At 47.7% G+C, this 18,021-nt stretch overlaps 1 protein-coding gene and 1 non-coding gene across 2 annotated transcripts in view; both read right to left on the bottom strand.

Annotated features, from left to right (window-relative positions):
* Positions 1 to 3,716: 3,716 nt before the first annotated feature.
* On the bottom strand, positions 3,717 to 3,791 carry Trnat-ugu. Its single transcript has one exon. It is a non-coding gene; the product is annotated as a tRNA-Thr (tRNA).
* Positions 3,792 to 8,594: 4,803 nt separating this feature from the next.
* LOC124552465 (proline-rich extensin-like protein EPR1) overlaps positions 8,595 to 18,021 on the bottom strand; it is a 39,790-nt gene continuing 30,363 nt past the window's right edge. Inside the window, exon 2 of the mRNA XM_047126740.1 lies at positions 8,595 to 11,135. Within this exon, the coding sequence (XP_046982696.1) occupies positions 9,285 to 11,135 (1,851 nt within the window). The 3' untranslated portion in view covers positions 8,595 to 9,284. The remainder of the gene's footprint in view (positions 11,136 to 18,021) is intronic.

Here is an 18,021-nt window from a genome sequence, read left to right as displayed (position 1 = left end):
TATGTTTTTCATTGTCTGCAGGATTAATAATTTGATACTGGCTCTGTCAAACATTTTTCCATATTTTCCATGCTGATGAAATCATTCTAAAATTAAAAATTAATTCTGAAAATCCAAGGAACATTGATCTAGTTTCGTTCTGGGATACATGGGTCCCACTTCACCTATTTTCAAAATCAGTCAGCTTAAGATTTTCTTGACAGTAACAGTGTATTATTTATCACAAAGGAAAAAAGTTTTGACCTATTATTTTTCAAATATATGCAAAATAAATTTTTACCATGATAGGATTAAGTGTCATAACTGCTATCACTAGCTCGCTATCGTGTTCTAAAACTGTTAAGATCTTAATGTACTTTGTTCACTATCATTTCTGAATGACATCCCGTTCACAACCAAACTCTATCCCTAAAGGTGGTAGGGCTCCTTTACCACAACAGTATAATTTTCCTTATAGTAAGCCGTATATAGTATGGTGAGAAACGGTCTGAAATGATTGAAAGGGTGTTGCAGCGTAAGTTGTACTAAGAAACAATTGTTACGAAGAAATTCTATATGTCGCACCTTTAGCGAATTAATTATCGTTGAATTAGCCATTTGAGGTGGCGCGACAGACACAATTAGCATCTGTTGGTTCTCGTAACGTAGGTGATGGCGCACGAGGTTGCTCAGCCTTTGGCTCGGGTTCGATCCTTACTACTGTCCCGTGTACAATTTTCGTATCACAGACTTGTTCAGTTTTGGGAAACCAAATCCAGGACACTTATGGCGATACCGTTTCTGGCGGGCTGCTTGAAATTGGTTGCACAACGGACTGACTGGCTAACTTCAGTGCTAATTAACTCGGAAACAGCGAAAGTATCGAACTTTTTTCTTAACAATTATTTCTCAACATAACCTCCTTTGCAAAACCCTTAGAACCTTTTTAGACTGTTTGCCGGTTGAAATTGTTGCAGACTTTCCGAAGCGTAGTCTCTCTCTCTCTCTCTCTCTCTCTCTCTCTCTCTCTCTCTCTCTCTCTCTCTCTCTCTCTCACACACACACACACACACACACACACACACACACACACACACACACACAGTTTAGTTTAAAGTTGCGTGCTTTGTTTCCATTTCAGTCCAAGACAGCTTAGCTAGAAACTTTTCTGGCTTCAAGGGTTCGAAATCTCCACGATCTGCTCTTCTGCCGGAAGTCCAGCTCAGGACGGTATTGTTGCCGCTGGTGGACAATGTTGCGCACGTGCGACTTATGTTGCACATTTGGCTTGGAAAAAATGTCGATGTACGTTGCAAGTTAGAAAACCATTAATATACATTATATTTTTTGCGCCAGTCCTGCCCTGGCGTGGCTGTCGAATGTGAGGGTCAGATGTCTTGATGACTGCTCACTCGTTAGGCTTCTCACCAGGAGGGGGCCGGCCATTTTGCCACTGCAGTGGAGAATGTCCCACGCTACAGGCAAACTCTTGTACTGGATGACCTGAACGAAGTGTCTGCTTCTCACTTACTCCGAACAGAGCATTTTCCACGACGGTCTAAATAGATTTTAGGCAACGTGGTCTAGTACCATTGTATTGTATTGTATGTTAACCGGGGGGCTAGAAACGACGGAGAGGCTCCGTCCCCGCCGCAGCCGCAGTGTTCCACAACCCCACGACGACTACCGCAGTCCACTTCACCCCTCCGCCGCCCCACACCGAACCCAGGGTTATTGTGCGGTTCGGCCCCCGGTGGACCCCCAGGGAACGTCTCACGCCAGACGACTGTAACCCCTATGTTTACGTGGTAGAGTAATGGTGGTGTACGCGTCCGTGGAGAACTTGTTTGCGCAGCAATCACCGGTATAGTGTAGCTGAGGCAGAATAAGGGGAACCAGCCCGCATTTGCCGAGGCAGATGGAAAACCGCCTAAAAACCATCCACAGACTGGCCGGCTCACCGGACCTCGACACAAATCCGCCGGGCGGATTCGTGCCGGGGACCAGGCGCTCCTTCCTGCCCGGAAGGTCTATTACCATATAGTGTGTATTCACGTACTAACCGTAATGAAGACGTACAAAGACAAGAAGCACGTAGTGTCTACACTTTCTCACTTTGGTGAAGCGTAGCACCAGTTGAGAAAGTCTACTGTTTTTAAGTGCGAACACTTTACTTAAGTCTTGACCCCGACCGCCGTGGTTCCCAGTAGAAACAAGAAATTACTATCACAAAGAAATTTTCGCTCTGCAGCGGTGTGTGCGCTGATATGAAACTTCCTGGCAGATTAAAACTGTGTACCGGACTGGGACTCGAACTCGGGACCTTTGCCTTTCGCGGGCAAGTGCTTTTACCGACTTAGCTGCCCCGGCACCACTCTCGACCCGTCTCCGCCGTTTTACTTCCGCCGGTACCTCGTCTGTTACCCTCCAAACTTCGCAGAAGCTCTCCTACGAAACTTACAAGACAAGCCTTTCTGAATGAAAGAACATTCCGGTGGGTAGGAGACGAGGTAACGGCAGAAGTAAAGCTCTGAGGAGGGTTCGTGAGTCGTGCTTGGGTAGCTCAGTCGGTAGAGGACTTGCCCACGAAAGGCAAAGATCCCGAGTTTGAGTCTCGGTCCAGCATTCAGTTTTAATCTGCCACAAAGTTTCAAGAAATTACTATAACCAACCTTGATTCTAGTCCCAACAACGCGTTTTGGAAGTTCATACCACAGTCCTCAGATGGATGTACATCAGCTGAGGGAGGATGTTCAATGAAAAATGAACATAATTTAAAAGATGCAGCAAATCCACTATTTTGAAGATACAGCAATGAAATTTTGTGTCGTTCTTTAAGTGCAATTAACACATTTATTTTTAAATTCCTTGGATTGCATATATTTAACTCTTATATGGACCTTAAAAATTTTATCTTCAAAAAATATGTGTATCTTTTTCCCAGATACTGTTAAAGAGATTTCTACAAAATTTTCACTCATTAGTCTCTTTGCATGTCGTAAACTTCTCGCATACGTTTTTTTTCAATATATCGAATAGGACAGTTTTAACAATTTTTAATTGTAATTCTGTATGTATAATATAAAAATCACGCAAAATTTCAAGCACTTTGCTCCATATTTCAGATTACACTCATCATTTCAAAACGTTCTCTTTAGACGACATTTATTGGGTTTATAGAATTAAGTATTCAAAATTTCATAATTCTAGCCTTCATAAATCCTGAGAAAGAGGTACATAAACTTTAAAAAATATAGTTCTGAGGAAATGCAATTTAAAATTCAACTTAACCTTTCTCCTTATGTCGTCTCATAAGAAGGTCCCAGGTTTGTAGTCATGGTCCTCTTTCCTTTCAGGGCTTCTCTTCTGGTCTCTGGTTTTTCGCCTTCTTTCCTTTATCATGTGTTCAACTGACTTTTAAGCTGCAGAGAGGCACTGTAAATACATTTTGCTCAAGATGTCTTGAGTGAAATTTACCATCTCAAAGCCAGTTCAGCCCCTATCCTCTATAGGTTCCCACCATTAAATACAAGAACTACAATCGGTTGCAAGTGTGAAAACTGCAGTAAATGAAACTGTAGTTTTAGGACATCCTTTCCATAAGAGTGAATTCAGACTGCTCTGGATCCTCAGTTTTACCGTGGAGTTACGTTTTTAGTGTAAATGATAGTTAATTGAAACCCTCAGCTGCCGAGAGGTGGTGTTGATATACCTCGATGGGAACAGCGGACAATGTGTGCCCCGACCGGGACTCGAACCTGGGATCTCCTGCTTACATGGCAGACGCTCTATCCATCTGAGCCACCGAGGGCACAGATGAATAGCGCGACTACAGGGACTCATCAATGGTATCTGTTCATTCGAGAGCAGTTACTATCTTCATATATACTTTTTTAGTTGTTCAGGATGTGCCAGAAGCCTGTAACTGGGTCCAACAGTATCCACGATATAATTTGGAAGCCTATCTTTATGAGTGTTGGGACTGTCATCCCTCCGATCCTATCGATATGAAGCTCAGCAACTGTGGCACAAATGATGAATGGGATCTTCATCTGTTGACACCATGTGGAAATATGTAGCTCATACTGCACTTCCTATAACTCTTTCTGACAGTGGCATTCTTGTGTGATGAAAGAAGCGAACATTTGCGTAAACCTCCGCCGGCAGCACAAGGCAAAACAAGAATTACTACTTCACAAACAAATCAGCTGGTTTGTTATTGTTTCTAAAATCAAAAATGGCTCTGAGCACTATGGGACTTAACTTCCGAGGTCATCAGTTCCCTAGAACTTAGAGCTACTTAAACCTAACTAAGTTAAGGACATCACACACATCCATGCCCGAGGCAAGATTCGAACCTGCGACCGTAGCGGTCGCGCAGTTCCAGACTATAGCGCCTAGAACCGCTTGGCCACTCCGGCCGTCATTGTTTCTAAGATACGAAACACTCATTTGATCTGTAATACCAAAGAGTAGATATTGCAGCTTCTAGATGTATCCCGTAAAAGTTTAGGTCGTGGGATCGTCGTTCATCAAGTTAGTATTGAAGTGTTGCTTCAAAAAGTGTGGTGGGAAGGTCGCGTCACGAACTTAATTATTTTGCAGGCACTTAGGATGCGATTACATCACTGAAACTTTGGCAACTTATTATGCGTGAGTTGTACTAATAAATTAAAAATAAATTGAAAAATTGGCATTGTCAGTCAATTTGATGAACGTCCTCCCTTAATAAGGAATGGACGTGTTGTTTGTACGACTTCTGGTACCATGTGTCCCTATCACCCAGTAGTCACGGACAACTTTTCCAGCCATACTTACATCAGATGAACTTCCTACACTTTGATTCGCAGTTCAGGTCGTAAAGTGCGTGTACTGCACTCAGGGCTGGAAAAGCAGTCTCTGCCCACAGAAAGACAGAGTCTGACCTAGTAGATAGTGTCGGAAGTTCCATGCGGCTTTTCGCGGATGATGCTGTAGTATACAGAGAATCTGCAGCAATAGAAACTTGCAGCGAAATGCAGGAAGATCTGCAGCGGATAGGCACTTGGTGCAGGGAGTAGCAACTGACCCTTCACATAGACAAATGTAATGCATTGCGAATACACAGAAAGAGGGATCCTTTATTATATGATAGCGGAAAAAAGACTGGTAGCAGTTACTTCTGTAAAATATCTGGGAGTATGCGTGCGGAACGATTTGAAGTGGAATGATCATATAAAATTAATTGTTGGCAAGGCGGGTGCCAGGCTGAGATTCATTGGGAAAGTTCTTAGAAAATGTAGTCCATCAACAAAGGAGGTGTCTTACAAAACACTCGTTGAACCTACACTTGAGTGTTGCTCATCAGTGTGGGATCCGTACCAGGTCGGGTGGACGGAGTAGATAGAGAAGATCCAACGAAGAGCGGCGCGTTTCGTCACAGGGTTATTTGGTAAGCGTGATAGCGTTACGGGGATGTTTAGCAAACTCAAGTGGCAGACTCTGCAAGAGAGGCGCTCTGCATCGCGGTGTAGCTTGCTGGCCAGGTTTCGAGAGGGTGCGTAATGTAGATGTAGAACTCATACTGGCTGACGGTAATGTTAGCCGTCAAGACTCAGACGCCGCACTGCTGTGTTCCTCAGAAATCCGTTTTTAGACAACTCTTACTTCAAAAACGCGTGAACGACCTGAGCTTCGGGGGCCACATTTTACCGTTTCTACAAGGGTTGCCCAGAAAGTAATGCATCGCATTTTTTTCTTCAACAAATTTTTATTTAACATAGTGGGGTTCACACACGGAAGAATGGTGTTTCATCTACACACCCTATTTTCCACGTAATCTCCATCCCGTTCCATGGCCTTCCTCCAGCGCGAAACAAGGGCGTGTATTCCCTGTCAGTACCAATCCTTGTCCTGGTGGCAGAGCAAGTGCTTCACTGTGTGAATCACTTCCACATCGTCCTCAAAATATTTTCCACGAGTGACATCCTTTAGTGGCCCAAATAAATGGAAGTCTGAGGGGGCTGGGTCACGGCTGTAGGGTGTGACAGCCGTGGATGGTCTCCCCGACCGCTGCAAATCGTGGAGCTCCGCCGAACCGCCTTCAGATGACCTCACCCTTCGTGCCCAGCGACAACTCAACTGCTGTCGACATCATATGCTCCAGAGACTTCGCACAAGCGTTTGTGTATATTCCCCACAGTTTCTTTCTCTGCAGCGAGAAATTCAGTGACGGCACATTGCTTGTAACGTACATCACCTACAAAACGCCATTTTGAAACTGTCCTGCAGCTACTCTACTGTCGGAAGTGACGGAAACCTGGCGCGCTCACTCGGGAGACTTCAGATAATACATGCGTAACGTTTCGCATTCCTAGAATTGATTTCGCCTAAGAAGAAAAATGCGGTGCATTACTTTCTGGGTAACCCTCGCTCATTATTATCAAGTCGTTCTGTTCGTATTTGATCAATACGGGAAGCACACCCGCTAATCAACGTGGTCGACATTGGTTCACCGTAAAAAGGATTAATATAAATACAAATGAAACACTCAGCAACTACTGTGGTGGTAGCCGTAGGGCAACGTCTAGATTTCATGACTGACAAAGAGCTCACCTAGCGGAAACGCAATTGTGGAAAACTTTCGTGTACCACATAGTAGCTCAGAAAATAAAAATCCATAACAAGAAAACAGGGATGTGACCTACCAGGTAGTCTCAGACCAGCGTACACTCTTGTGCACTGTGAAAGCTTAATTCTGGAGACATTCCCTGAGGTTGTGGCTGAGTCTCTTCTCCGCAGTATCTGTTCTTCCAGGAGTCCTACTCCCGCAAGGCATGCAGGCGAACTTCTCTGAAGTCTGGATGGCGGTAGATGAGGTACTGGCGGAAGTAAGACTGTGAGTGCGGGTCGTCGGGACAGTTTATTGCTCACTCTTTCACAGCTAAATGCTGGGTATGATGTGCAAGCTGCAGGCTCGTCGTGCTAGTCCAAGACAGTGCAAGAGCAGTTACGAAATCAAGTAAGAATCTGGTCCACTGCATAGCCTGTCTTCGTCCAGCAGTAAAAATGAGCTTAAGAGACAAAGCCCACAGTTTGCAGTTCTAAAAAAAAAAAGAAAAGGCAGAGAGGACATTACGAGCTGTCGATTGTCCAAAATATGGAACCATTTTCCAATTTTCCAGTAGCTCCACTGAATATGTGCATTATGATGTCAACCAGTACTATGCTACAAATCCTGCAGCAGTAAATATTCAGAGGAAAAATTTGGGATAAACCTAAGACGGCAGTTTCGCTGTTCAGTTAGCTACTGTCCTTTTTGATGCTGCAGAATGGATGTGCTTAGCTGACAGGACATATAAGTCAGATAGCTAATGAACATCTAGTTATTACTGTTTTAACCATTTTCAAGTACCTACAGCTTTCACATGGCCAGGAATCTTAAGCTTATGCCATACATTATTATTGTTGTATTTCCATTCTATTCTCTGTATATTTGTAGTCGTGTATGTTCATAATAGTGTAAGGTTGACACAGCTGTTGCATTTTTGACCGGCGCAGTTCGTCTCTTCATGCATCAGGGTATAGTTGATATCTGACGCTCAGCTATTACAATTTACGAGATGCTTGTAGAGTCCAGCATAGCCTACCGATTTCGGTGCTGATTAGGAAATGGCGTTTCTGTTTTACGGGCGCGGTTTCTGCTAGCTTTTCTCTGACATTTTAAGAATCGTGAAAAAACCTGAGTTTATGAACTACATAGTCATTGTCACTAGAGCGCCCAATACGTGTTGGAAGTTATATTAACTAGATCTTTTTTTTTTTTTTTTGCAATGTTAATGTTACTGCTAGAGACTCATGACTCCCAAAGCACGATTTGTATTTCGAATTCCGCGGTGTGTTTAAGCATATACAAGTTAGAGCATCTAAGGTTTCCACATCAGACTCCTTTTTATATATTGATGATCCACTGTAGCCCAAGCGAATAGCAAAGTGACGGCCACGATATCTTGATTGTTTTTGAACTAAGGCGTTTTTGTTTCGACAATTCCGTGAGACCAAGCTGTGGTATTAATGTTTGCAGTAGTAGGTCTAGCAAGAAGCAAGACAAAGTAGAAATGGATTTAATATTTAGATTTTCTGCCGCTATAACCTTGAACTGACCTATGGCCCATGTAAAATTTCATACCTATACCAACAGCAAAATGCTTCGCCAAGATGGCAGATGAGTATGACACAAAGAGAATTTATGGTTTCATGGTACCTTCCTTGAAGTTTATGATTGTGGTGATTGTGGTGATGGTGGGGGTGGTGGTGGGGGTGGGGGTGGTGGTGGTGGTGGTGGTGGTGGTGGTGGTGGTGGTGGTGGTAGTGGTAAAGACATAGAACATTATGATGCTGACATACCACAATGCTTAACTCCCCTGACATTTATGTTGGATTAACTGTGCATGGTAACAACGACATCAGCTCCAGCTTTATCACAGTACCATACTTCTTAAGAGGTATTTGATAAACAGCAAATGATTCTGCATACTCTGTTGAATACATGTGCTATGCACTTCTCTGCTCTTGGAGAGGATTATAAAGGAATGTTGGGAAGTGTAGCAACTGGTAGAATGAATTTAACACCAGAGTTTACTTTTACAAAAATGACTTCACTATATTTCAGTATAAAAAAGGAAAAATGAGACATGACGCGAAAGACACGTATAAAACACACACATATGGAAGTGATGGCTGTTACGATGCAATGGCTATACATACTTACAAATAAACAGAAAACAGAAGTAAAAAAAGGAGAAGAAGGCGCATCTATGAGGCATGTCGTCGGCGACGAGGAGGACGTGATGGGTGAGATGTGCTGTACAACGTTTCGGCGCGCCGGAGCGCCGCAGTCTTCAGGGCGAAGAAGACTACCGCGCGACGCTGAAGCTGCGCCCGTCCACACTGGAGGACGGGAAGGGACGGGGTCCCGAGCGGCCGGCACCGCTCTGCCGCCTCCTGGAAGACGCGGAAGAACCTGTGTTGTCCAGGCACTTCCATGTCAGACAGACAGCAACGCTCGAGGGTGTGGTGGGCAACACTAGAAGCGTCAGCCAGAGGGTGGTGTGTCTCCGGCCGTGGAGCTCTTCCGTGCTTCTTTCCTAGGCGAACGCTGCATTGTGCCGTCGTCTTCCAGGACTGCAGACAGCGGAGTGGCAGCTCTTCTGGTCGGCGTGTCCCCGGTGGTCTTCGGACGTCCCTCCGTGCGAAGGTGGCGCTCCAGTGTCGCACTGTGTATGTCCAGATACCTGCCCCGGTTAGCTGCGCCTAGCTGCCGATGTTTACTTCTTCCAGCCGGCGTTCACCCCGTATCCGTAGCTAGGGTGAGGCTGGTGTACCGGCACGGGGAAGGGCACTTTGACGGGATAGGGGCGGTCGACGGGCACCTTCACGGGGTACGGGTGGGGCACGGGGACGGGACGGTCCACGGGGACTTTGACGTGGACGGGGTAGGGCTGCGGCACCGGCACCTGCACCGGGACCTTCACTTCGACTGGGTACGGCTGGGGCACGGGGACCTTCACCGGAACTTCGACGCGCTTCTCGACTGGGTACGGCTGTGGGACCGGCACTTGAACTGGCACCTCGACGCGCTTCTCCACCGGGTAGGGCACCTTGACTTCTACGGGATAAGGCCTGTCGACAGGTACTTTGACCTCCACTGGGTACGGCTGAGGCACCGGCACCTTAACCGGAACTTCGACGCGCTTCTCGACGGGGTACGGTTGTGGGACGGGCACCTTGACGGGCACCGGGTAGGGCCTGTCGACGGGAACCTTGACGTGAACCGGGTAGGGCTGAGGCACCGGGTAGGGCCTGTCGACGGGAACCTTGACGTGGACCGGGTAGGGCTGAGGCACGGGGACCGGCCTGTCGACGGGGACTTGGACGGGGACGGGGTGCGGTACGGGAACCTCGACACGCTTCTCCACTGGGTAGGGCTGCGGTACCGGCACCTTCACTTCGACAGGGTACGGCTGAGGCACGGGCACCTTCACGTGGACGGGGTACGGCCTGTCGACAGGTACTTCGACACGCTTCTCCACTGGGTACGGCTGAGGAACCGGTACTTTGACGTGGACGGGGTAGGGTTGAGGTACTGGGACGGGTACTGGCTTCTCGACGGGGTACGGCTGAGGTACTGGTACTTTGACGTGAACTGGGTAGGGTCTGTCTACGGGTACCTTGACTTCGACTGGGTAGGGCTGTGGGACCGGGACCTTGATGTGAACGGGAACAGGCACCTCGACACGCTTCTCCACCGGAACGTGAACTGGGTAAGGACGGTCGACGGGCACCTTGACTTCTACAGGGTAGGGCTGCGGCACTGGGACTTCGACTCTCTTCTCCACTGGGTACGGCTGTGGCACTGGGACCTTGACGTGGACGGGGTAGGGCTGAGGTACGGGGACTTTCACGTGGACAGGGTAAGGTCTGTCGACCGGAACGTGTACGGGAACCTTGACTTCAACTGGAACTGGCACCTCTACGCGCTTCTCCACGGGGTAGGGCTGCGGGACGGGGACCTTGACCTCGACGGGGTAGGGCTGCGGCACTGGTACTTTGACGTGGACGGGGTAGGGCCTGTCGACGGGCACCTGCACCGGGTAGGGCACGCGGACCTCGACGCGCTTCTCCACCGGGTAGGGCACCTTGACGTGCACGGGCACCGGGTGCGGCACGGCCACTTCGACGCGCTTCTCCACGGGGTAGGGCTGCGGCACGGGGACTTTCACGTGGACGGGGTACGGCCGGTCGACGGGCACCGGCACCTTCACCACGGTCTTGACGTGCTCGCCGTAGCGGGCGTAGCCGCCGCCACCACCGCCGCCGCCGTAGCCGCCGCCGTAGCCGCCGCCGTAGCCCCCTCCGATCAGACCGCCGCCGATGGCGCCGCCCCCGAAGCCGCCGCCGAGGCCGCCCCCGAAGGCGGGCAGCGACTGTCCGCCCAGGACGAGGGCGTCGGCCACCTGCGAGCCGTAGCCGCCGAGGCCGTAGCCCAGCCCCAGGAGGCCGCGCTTCACCGGCTGCGCCTTGGCGTCCTTCTGCTCCTCCGACGACGACGACGCCGCCTTCTTCTCCTCTGCGGCTGCCACCAGCACCGCTAGTGACACCGCGAGGACGTATAGCACCTGCAACAGCCGGAACGGTGCGGTGGTTAAAGAAGAGCAGCAAGGTTACCGCGCTGTTTACGGGAATTGGGAAGAAAACAAAAAAGGACAGGGAAGTCGCGAAAGGTTATAAGAACTAATACCGATATGAATATGTTGCTAACACGTTAGTGAGGCCCAAAAACCCGCACACACCAACAAGTGACATCTTAAGCGACTTTCGACATCTGTACGTGGCACACAGCAGCATGTCTGAGAAAACGGTAGAGAGAGAGAGAGAGAGAGAGAGAGAGAGAGAGAGAGATAAGAGATCTGCCACTGACATGTCACCCACCATCTGTTGACGACGAATGTTAAGGTGAAGTGCCATTTCTAGGATCGAGGCACGCCGAACTGCTGTCACTCCTTCAGTATTTTCTCCTGTATTGTTCACTAGCTGCCTGAGGAACGCAATAGTGCGGCGTCTGATCCCTTGCCGTCTAACATTACCTTCAGCCAGTATGAGTTACGGTTACACGTGGGTCTGTCTTCCGGTGGGCAGAGACTGCTTTTCCACCCATATTCATGGACATAAATTTACGAGCTGAACTGCGAATGAAGTTTGGCTTATTTCAGTACATAGAAAGTTCGTCTGAGGGAAGTTTGCCTGGAAACGTTGCCCGCGACTACTGGATGACGGACGCACATGTTATCAGAAGTCGTACGTACAACACATCCAGTGGCTGGCATGTTTATATCTGCCGCACAAAGTGGTTGGCCCTGTGCCTTGTTGATACTCATAGCGAATGCAAGGCGCATGGGAAACTGCAGTCTCTTGTCGAAGGGCTTATTTGAATGATTGGGTTTCAACAGAACGCGACGAACGAATACGTCTTCACCTTGCGGCATACCCCGTGCTGATGGTTGTTTTTACTGAGTTCAGCAGTAGGTTTTTTAACGGCCAGCCTCTTTCCGCTGCAAGTGTAACAACGGCAACTGATCAATAAGCACCAGTTAGCAATCATGTTCCTGTCAAATTCAGGAGTTTTCGCACTACGTAGTGACGTCTGGTTGTACTATCTCCAAGTCGGATATTGGCCCTGTAACTTAGTCTTGCAATAGGAATAACAGTTTATCACAATATATTTTGTTTTTTAGCCATATAATTTTTCATTTATTTTTTTCATTGTTTCATCTGAATGTAGAAATTTGGAGTAAACCGTCCAGGAGCTTTGAAGTAGGCCTAAATTGGTCAAGTACTTTTCGACATGTTTGGTAACTGCTCATCCTTAATATATTAAGTACATATTTCAAGTCAGATTACGAAACCTTATGTAGACAGTGATCTTCCTCTTGTCTTGAAAGTAAAGTGTGCAAAATTTCATCAGTTTCGGAGTAAAGCTGTACATTTTTATAAAGAGACAAACGAACGGTCTATAGATGTGCTACGACTATAATTGTAAGTGCAGCTTTTAAACTCTCATCCGGAAGACACGGTCGAGGATGTTACAACGTTAAGATGCATGTGAATGAAGCTTATCTGCTGTTTCGCACTGAGACATTGGTCGAACATCCCGCCGTAACTATAATTGTCCGCTGATTCATCCACCAGGTGATATCGAGGGGTACCTTGCCAAGAGCAACTGATGGTGGCGTCAGAGTGAAGCAACTACCTGGGAGGGGGGAGAGTCCTTAACATTGGCCGGATGGTCTGCAGCGTTCAAATCACTTCGCGAATGGTGAGCAGTTTGGCTCGGGAAGTGGCGGCAAGTATTGTTCGACTGGGCAAGACTCCAGATCCTGCCACCATCTACGGAATATCTGTTAGTGAGATGCTTTGGCGCCAGGCGGCCCGTTGTGTAGGCAGGTACATCTTCGTATGGCCTTACAGAGCTGAGTTTGCTTTCCCGTAGGATTGCCTGTGCTAAGCTGCACGTCTATGATGCTTATGTTCGTCCTTGCGCCGTTGCATTGAGTGACCGTTTCACCCTGCAGGACAAAAGCGCTTCGTTCAGCAAGCACGAGAGCGTTCCGCACTTGCTCAGCAATCTCCAGTGGCAGGCGCTACACGAGAGGGGGTGTGTGCATCACGGATAGGTTCACCGCTCAAATTCCGCATGAGTACCTCCCACGAAGAGTCCAACAAGGTGTCACTCTCTCCCACCGCCGTCCCCCACCACGCTAGACGAGAAAATCAGAGTAGTAGGAAGTCACGCGTAGTCTCACCGGCACTCGTTCTTCCCACGGATCGTTCTGTGATAGCAGTGTCAGAAGTACCCTCCACCACACAGTGCAAGGCGGCCTGCGGAACAGAGCACAGAGGGCGCGTCTCCTCATCGGCCAGCGATTCAGGCTCAAATGGTTCAAATGGCTCTGAGCACTATGGGACTTAACATCTATGGTCATCAGTCCCCTAGAACTTAGAACTACTTAAACCTAACTAACCTAAGGACATCACACAACACCCAGTCATCACGAGGCAGAGAAAATCCCTGACCCCGCCGGGAATCGAACCCGGGAACTCGGGCGTGGGAAGCGAGAACGCTACCGCACGACCACGAGATGCGGGCACGCGATTCAGGGTACGGAGTGAAGAGCGCGACCTCTCATGTTGAACCTCACACAAAACATAAACAGTAACAACTGTTTGGCTGGTGGACACCTGTCCAGGCTTAGCTCAGACACGAAAGTCGTCCGTAAGTTTGTATTTCGTTCACTAGACGATGGTATATAACGGTAGGAAATGTGGTTCCCAGACAAAAATTAGATCGAGTGACTAATTAGGAGGTACTGGATGGAACTGGGAATAAAGAGCTTTACGGAGAAACCCGACTGAAAGAAGCAATCAGCTGGTTGGTTTGGATAGAAAGAGATCAAACTACAGGGTCATCAGTTCACTAATCGGTTCTTAGGACACGGCCTGAGACAGCAAAAAGCGGTACGTTTCGTAATAGAGAGAAATGTGGGGGGGAGTTAGAAATTGTAGATGGATATTGAGGACGAAGAGCCTTCCACTGGCTAGAGCAGCGTGGAGAGGCGCATCAAAACATTCTTTGGACTGAAGACCACAGGAAAAAAGCGAAACTGATTGTTTGCAACTGAGTTACATTCGTAAGGTGTGTAGCAAAGACAACCAGGGAAGCTAACTAAATACCGTGGACAGAAAATGACAATTCTATTGCAAAACCGAAAAATCTGCAAACGGCACGGAACTTGTCCCGGCGGTCGAAGAACTGGGCGTCAGCCTGGGCGGTGCTATCCAGTCTTCTGCGTCTCAAGTACGAACAGTTCAGTGCCACACGGTATTCACTTCTTTCAGTCTCCGGAAAGCTCCCTAGTCGATGTAGTGAGCCTCCGCCCTAGGGAGGAAGCCCTTTGATTCACGCATCAACTTCCGGGCTGCCTCCGGGCCGCCAAAACCGATCGCGTGCCGCAGCAATTGGCCCCGCCTACGACGCGAGAGGAATATGAGTGAGTGTAACGGCTTGTAAAGCACCCGTGACGGCCAACGTTTGTGAGGACTAATGGCGTTAACGAACTTCGGCGCGGGCTATTCTTTTCGATTACGCGCGGTTCCAGTTAGGATTTGCATAAAGATGGAGTGAGGTGTCCGAGATGCAAAGCGCAGGGGGCCGGCGACGGTACGTCAGCGGCTAAGTGGCCATTAGCGTCCCCGCCGGAGCGGTCCTTAACTCCCCAGTCCGGCGCGGTCGTTAATTCCGTTCGGTGCTCGTTCACTCTGCGGCCGATAACGGAATGAAGCCAATTACAGCGTGGGTGGGGACACGGATACATCAACATTTTCGAAATATTTTCAGTTGCTGCTACCTCACAGCTTGCAGGTATTTATCGAGAATCGTGTTGTGCCACCGACAGCTGCTAAGAAAATCTCTGTTATTGCTACCAGTTTTGAATATTATTAATGACTATGATGCACAAGTTTTTCCATTACGATGCCTGTGTAAACACAGTCGTGAATGGTTGGAACGCCATATATGTATCCACGCGGATACTGTAATTGAAAAACTACATGTTCCTGATGATGACTGGTGACATTCGAAACTGGCACCAAAAGTCAAAAGTGTTGTTAGCGGCTGTCGCTGGTATAATATGATCTTTGCAACTACATTCTTGTAACTGCACAGACGGATTTAAAATGCCTGCAATAATTATAAAGCAACTACGGAAAATATGGGCACAGAAATGAGGGGAAATATGATTTTCTATTAGTATTGTAATTAGCGTTTCAAGCGATCGGTTCCTATATTTGTTACGTCATCAGGAACGTCAAGCGTTTCCCGGATGATACATTTGTCTGTAGTGATGTATTTTCCAGACAAAACTGTATAAATATCAAGTCGAAGTTTGGAGAGTTTGCAAAGTGGTTTCAAAGACTGGGAACTTAGTTTAAACGAGCAGAAATGTAAAACCGTGCAGTTGACGATGGGATGAGCGGCAACAGCTGAGGAGCGGACACTGTAGATATAGAAAGTGATTGTGATATGCTAGACAGACTTCCGTGGTCCAGAATCTATTGGGTTGCCAGTGCTGATGTCGCGTGCGAATCGCCTGTTTACCACTACGTTTACATGGGATTCGCGAATCTGGATTTCTTAAACAGATTCTCTGTTATAGCTTGTGGTTGGTCATAGTAGTATTGATCCTCGAAATGGGGTTCTAGCTGTCACATTTCCTGTGACACACAAACTTTGAAACGTGCTTAGGTTGTCAGGTTCCTATTTAATTGTAATAATGTCTGTTGTCCTAGACGGAGTTACTTTTTGAACGGCAAAGAAGAAGAAGAAGAAGAAGAAGAAGAAGAAGAGAAGTTATGAGCGTCCTGTGTTTAACTGAAGAGAATCAGACAGCGTGATGACTAAATCCGAAACGGAACCACTGCTTAGCAAATTACGAGAGTAAAAAGAAGTAACATCTTGGGAAACCAATACTAGCACGGGTCCGCAAAATCATTCAGGCCTTAACACGTGAACTTGTATGCGAAAATCGGTTTGCGACATGCAGTTTTCGTAAACCTGTGTCCCATGGAAATGCAGCAGCTGGGAAGGCGCGCGCTTGTGTGTGTGTGTGTGTGTGTGTGTGTGTGTGTGTGTGTGTGTGTGAGCTGATGCAAGAGGCGTGGCCAGTCTAGCCGGCCAGGCGAGCGGAGAGCTGCCAACCGGTCTGGTCTAGGAGCTTCAGCCGCGAGTGTGTGTGGTGTGTGTGTGTGTGTGTGTGTGTGTGTGTGTGTGTGTGTGTGTGTGTGTGTGTGTGGTTGTCCGCAGGAGAAAGTGAGGCATCGTGTCGCGTCGCGCAGGACGAGTTACGGCCGGGGTCACTCGCTGGCTGCTCTGTATGGCTGTGGGCGCCTCCATCCACATCTCATCGCCGCATTCCTTGTGTGACAGCCTCGCTTGTTTTCCCTTTAGGGTTTAACGTGCTGGGGACGCGGACCTGAGTCACCTCACTTCCGCAGTGGTCTTCGTTAAGACCAATCAACGTACTCCCTTTTTGTTATATTATTTCATAAACATGTAACGTCCGTAGTTAGGTTAAGTAACCTTTCACTACTCACTCAATATATGCATGTAATCTGCAGAATTCTTCTATAACATCTCATTACAAAAAGGAGCACTAGTTTCTTGTCTGCAGTCTATCGTCCCCGTTTCACTTGCATGTAAGGTTGCACTCCAAACAAACACGTTCACAAAAGAGTTCATAAAATATCATAATATTTTTCCCCTTTACATCAACGCATTACTTGCTACTGTCGGTCTAAATTGTGTCTTCCTTACGTCTGCTCTCGCCAGTTCTTTTGCTGCCCACATGGCGAGCCTACTTGTCCACCTTTTGCATCTCATTTCTTAATCTGAATGCGCCGTCATTGCCTGATTTAAAATTCAATTACACTCCATTACTCTTCTTTTACCTTTCTTGATATTCTGCTACGGTCGCAGGTTCGAATTCTGCCTCGGGTATGGATGTGTGTGATGTCCCTAGGTTACTTAGGTTTATGTAGTTCTGTTCTAGGGGACTGATGACCACAGATGTTAAGTCCCATAGAGCTCAGAGCCATTTGAACCATTTTAGCTCTTTTCAAGACACAATTCATTCCATTTAACTGGTCTTTTAACTGCTTTGTTCACTGCGACAGACTTTCAACGTCTTCGGCAAAATTCAGAGTCTTGTTTCTTGCCCCTGAATTTGCAAATCTGTTTTTGGTTTGATTACTGCTTGCTGGATGTACAGATTCAATAACATGCGGGATAGGCTCTGTCCACGTCTAACTCCATTCTCAACCACAGCTTGCCTGGCATGTCCTTCGACACTTAGAATTGAAGTTTAGTTTCTGTTCAAGTTGTTACTAAGCTTTCGTTCACTGTATTTTACACTTGCTGTCTTCAAAACTTCAAGCACTATAGTTCGGTGGATATTGTCAAAGTTGTCTCCAAATCTGCAAATGGTACAAGTGCGGGTTCGTTTGCGTGGTCTTACTTTTGTACAGGAGACAAACATATCTTCCCCGAGTTGGGTTTCTACTTGTCGTTCCCTCAATCTGTAGAAATTTCGAGTTTGAAATTTCCGACTTCCGAAAGCCGTATTTTGGCGGTGCTCACACCTCACAGGTCCTGCCTTTTTTGGTACTGAGGTTATTACAAGCATCTCCCTCATGTATCCATCATGCCAGGTGGAACTGTTCTGTCACGGTTGGTTCTCCCAGGGGCCTTAATCAAAACGTACTTGAGGTGACTAACCCTGCTGAGTGCAGTCAGTGTCAGCACACACAACTGCCGCAGCCACGTCCCGTGCGAGAATCGACCTCGCGAAACCTGCTGTGTAGCCCTGCAGTGTCACGTGAGGACCGTAATATTAGGATGGGACGGACTCTGCATCGGGAGATGCCTGCCGCGCGCACTTGGCACGGGTGCCA

Source organism: Schistocerca americana, chromosome 10 (assembly GCF_021461395.2).
Source record: "Schistocerca americana isolate TAMUIC-IGC-003095 chromosome 10, iqSchAmer2.1, whole genome shotgun sequence".
Taxonomy (NCBI): domain Eukaryota; kingdom Metazoa; phylum Arthropoda; class Insecta; order Orthoptera; family Acrididae; genus Schistocerca; species Schistocerca americana.
This window is presented reverse-complemented; position numbering and strand designations above follow the sequence as displayed.